General features: G+C 30.4%; 1 protein-coding gene across 1 annotated transcript; it reads right to left on the bottom strand.

Annotated features, from left to right (window-relative positions):
- Positions 1 to 899: 899 nt before the first annotated feature.
- Positions 900 to 2,914, bottom strand: LOC127119500 (myb family transcription factor PHL8). The gene is made up of 6 exons (XM_051049736.1): positions 2,527 to 2,914; positions 2,360 to 2,436; positions 2,201 to 2,258; positions 1,965 to 2,040; positions 1,804 to 1,873; positions 900 to 1,667 (listed from the first exon to the last, which is right to left on the bottom strand). Exons 1-6 carry the CDS (start codon positions 2,645 to 2,647, stop codon positions 1,068 to 1,070), a joined length of 1,002 nt encoding a protein of 333 aa, XP_050905693.1. The 5' UTR covers positions 2,648 to 2,914; the 3' UTR covers positions 900 to 1,067.
- Positions 2,915 to 3,165: the final 251 nt, after the last annotated feature.

The raw sequence follows: 3,165 nt of genomic DNA, 5'->3' as shown, positions 1-3,165 counted from the left end.
AGACCATAGAGCAATGACCATGAAGATCGACAATATGTTTGATATCAATATGACGAAGAACCTGATAGCACATGGAAGAAGTAGACACATCGAAATAAGGTTCCATTATCTTAGAGAGAAAGTAGCAAATATGGAGTTGAACTTAGAGCACTGCAAAATTGAGAATCAAATTACAGACATCATGGCAAAGTTTGGGCAAGTCTAATTGTTCAATAGATTAAGAACAATGATGAATGTGGATAACTTAGACAAAATGAATTATGTGGTGTGTTAAATATGTAATTTTTCGTGTTAAGCATGCTTGTAAGATTTGAAAGAGTCGAAGTTAAATGTATTCAATAGTAGTCGAAGTAGATAGTTGTCGAAGGAGTTAACTTTGAAAGAGTTAAACTTGACATTTATCTTATTAGTTAGTTAGAGATTACTTGATGTGCAAGTAATCTCATATATAAATAGGGAGGTACCCTACTATTTTAAAAGAGAGTTGAATAAGAGAAAGTTAATTAGAATAAATGTATAGAGAAATTCTGCAGAATTTGATCCATCTTCTTTCTTTTCTCCCACAATCCTAATTTCTCTTTTTCTTCCCCAATTCACTTTCACGAATTTCTTTTCTTCTCAAATCATTGTCTAGCGGAATCATCTTGCAACCAAGGTGTGATTGAATCACTCAAATGAAAAGTGAGTAACGAGAAGAATGATCAACCGAAAAGATTGATTCTCGTTCAATCAAGATTGATTTAGATTATCTTCAAGATTGAGGTTTAATTCCAACCGCTTCGAACCTGAGATATCCCAAATTGTTCACCTTTAAAAGTGAATTTTAGTCACTAGACTATTTAACCAAAAAGAAAATTAACTTACTAAAACTACAAAATATTATAATTACATTAATAAAATCATAATAAACCCATTTTATTGACCATGTTATAGATTCAATTCTTCTTTTCATTATAATAAAGTATACATAATATTTAGACATATATCTTTTCAAATAATGATTAATGATATTGTGCTGCATAGCATAGTTTCATATAATTAAATAAACTAAAAGTTAAATACCATTTTCATGGTTCACAAGAGCTTAAACTACAATTTAAATCTAATAATAATGTTTTTGAAGCTGTTGAGTGACTTGAGTCCATGTCATTCTGAAATTGGCTATTCAAGTCTAACAGTTCGGACAGCTTTACTTTCTTCAACTTGTTCCCATTAGATGAATCATCGGGCTCAATCATATACGACGCAGACATCAGACACGAACACGACACCGATGTCACAGTTGAATGCTCATTCCTTAATGGCAATTCAAATGAATTAGTATCAAAATTTTCTAAGTTTCCAATTTCTTCTATTGAATTTTTCTCTTCTTTTCTTTCCGAGCTTTCAGAAGATGTTAATGAACTTTCCAATGAACACATAGTTCCATTTTTCTGTTTCCTCTCACCACATTCTAAACTTAATCCTCTTGACTCTGTTAGTTCTGAAATTGAAGAACTTGGACAAGTATTGTTTAGCATTGCAACCAATTGAGAGAGTTCATCTTTTGTGAATTTTATACCAATCGAAGAAGAATTGAATCCGGAAAGTGTATCTTGAGCCTTCTTCAATACTGATTGTAAATATTTTCCTTGAGCTTCGATTCGAAGTTGCAAACGTTTTTGCACCTAAACAAACCATCAATCAAATCGATTAACGCATCCTCATTATATGTCTAGATTTGACAAAATCACATCTGCCAAATCACCGTCAATCCAAACATGTCCGAAGAAATTTTAATCACGATCACATAATTTTTGTTACCTCAATTTGTTCATAAAGTTTTTTCTCTACTTCCATTTGCATTTCAAGAGCTTGAGCTATCTCAATGTTTCTGAAAATAAAAAATAAAAAATAAAATTTCAAAATAAAATCTCTAAAAAAGAAAATAATCAAATGTTTAATAATAAATTTCTAATGATTACTCAGTGATTTGATTCTGGTCCACAAAACTAATTTCCCTGCCACAATTTTCATCACTGCTCTTAATTTCTGTGAAATCTGCATCACAAGAAACATCAATAAGAAATCACATTTACACAAAAATCAAAATCAAAATTTAACCGATCTCGGTCGTTATTTCGAGATTATAAAGTCGAGATTGGAAAACTCCGCGACCACAGAGATTCTTATACAACAAAACTATTTCCCAACAAGTCACCTTGTTTGTTGTCAGAACATGTTTCTAGATGTTGTTGGCTTTTCCCAAGTCTATATTTCTATAACAAGAAAAAAAACATGAAAAGTCACAAATATTTCTAATATCATATTTCAATAAACAAAAATAATTAATTATACTATACAAAAGGGAAATAAATGCCTGTAAATGGCTCTTGAGATGGTACAAAGTAAGTCCTGGAATTTGCATCACTCTCATAATACTCTTTGGTGTTGCTTCTGTCATATGAATAGTTCAAATTTAACAATGGTCTCAAAAAATAGTACTATAAGGTAATTTAATTATTGAGTTTGTTTTATAGTACTTACTTTCTGCACCTCCAAGTTGATTAATTGCATCAATGAATCTTTGGTGAAGTTGATGAGTCCATTTGAGCCTTGGTTTTGCATGAGTTGATAGAACAAAATGCATACTTTGATTATTCTTCATCTTTTGATTCTCTTAGATTTGCATCAATAAATGGAAGGTATATAGTTGTTGTATGAGGAAACACTAGTGGGGTTATGTTGGGGGAATATATATGTTATAAGACATTTCATAACTACTTTTTTTGTTGAAGATAAAATAAAATTATTTCTACACTTTTTTCTTTGACTTAAATGGGGTGAAGAGAATCTATGATGCAACAATAAGATAGAAATTTTTGAGTCTTGAAAGGAGAGAAAAAGAAGGAAAGTGTGAGGTTTGTTTTTATTTTCTTGTTTTCCCACTTTAACTCTATGTAAGGTTGATTCCATAGGATGAATTAGATGGGTCCACTATAATGAATAATAGGTTTCTACTTTCTACTTTCTTGATGGCTAGAGAAGATTTGAGGTGAAAATAATGATGGAAATGCTCTTGTGGATATTTTAATCTTAAAGTTGAAAATATTCCAATCTATTTCTTTATAGAAAAAATTATTATTCTAAACTATCTTCAAGAATTTATGAAAATAGTGGTTTTTA

This window comes from Lathyrus oleraceus, chromosome 2 (assembly GCF_024323335.1).
Source record: "Lathyrus oleraceus cultivar Zhongwan6 chromosome 2, CAAS_Psat_ZW6_1.0, whole genome shotgun sequence".
Lineage (NCBI taxonomy): Eukaryota > Viridiplantae > Streptophyta > Magnoliopsida > Fabales > Fabaceae > Lathyrus > Lathyrus oleraceus.
This window is presented reverse-complemented; position numbering and strand designations above follow the sequence as displayed.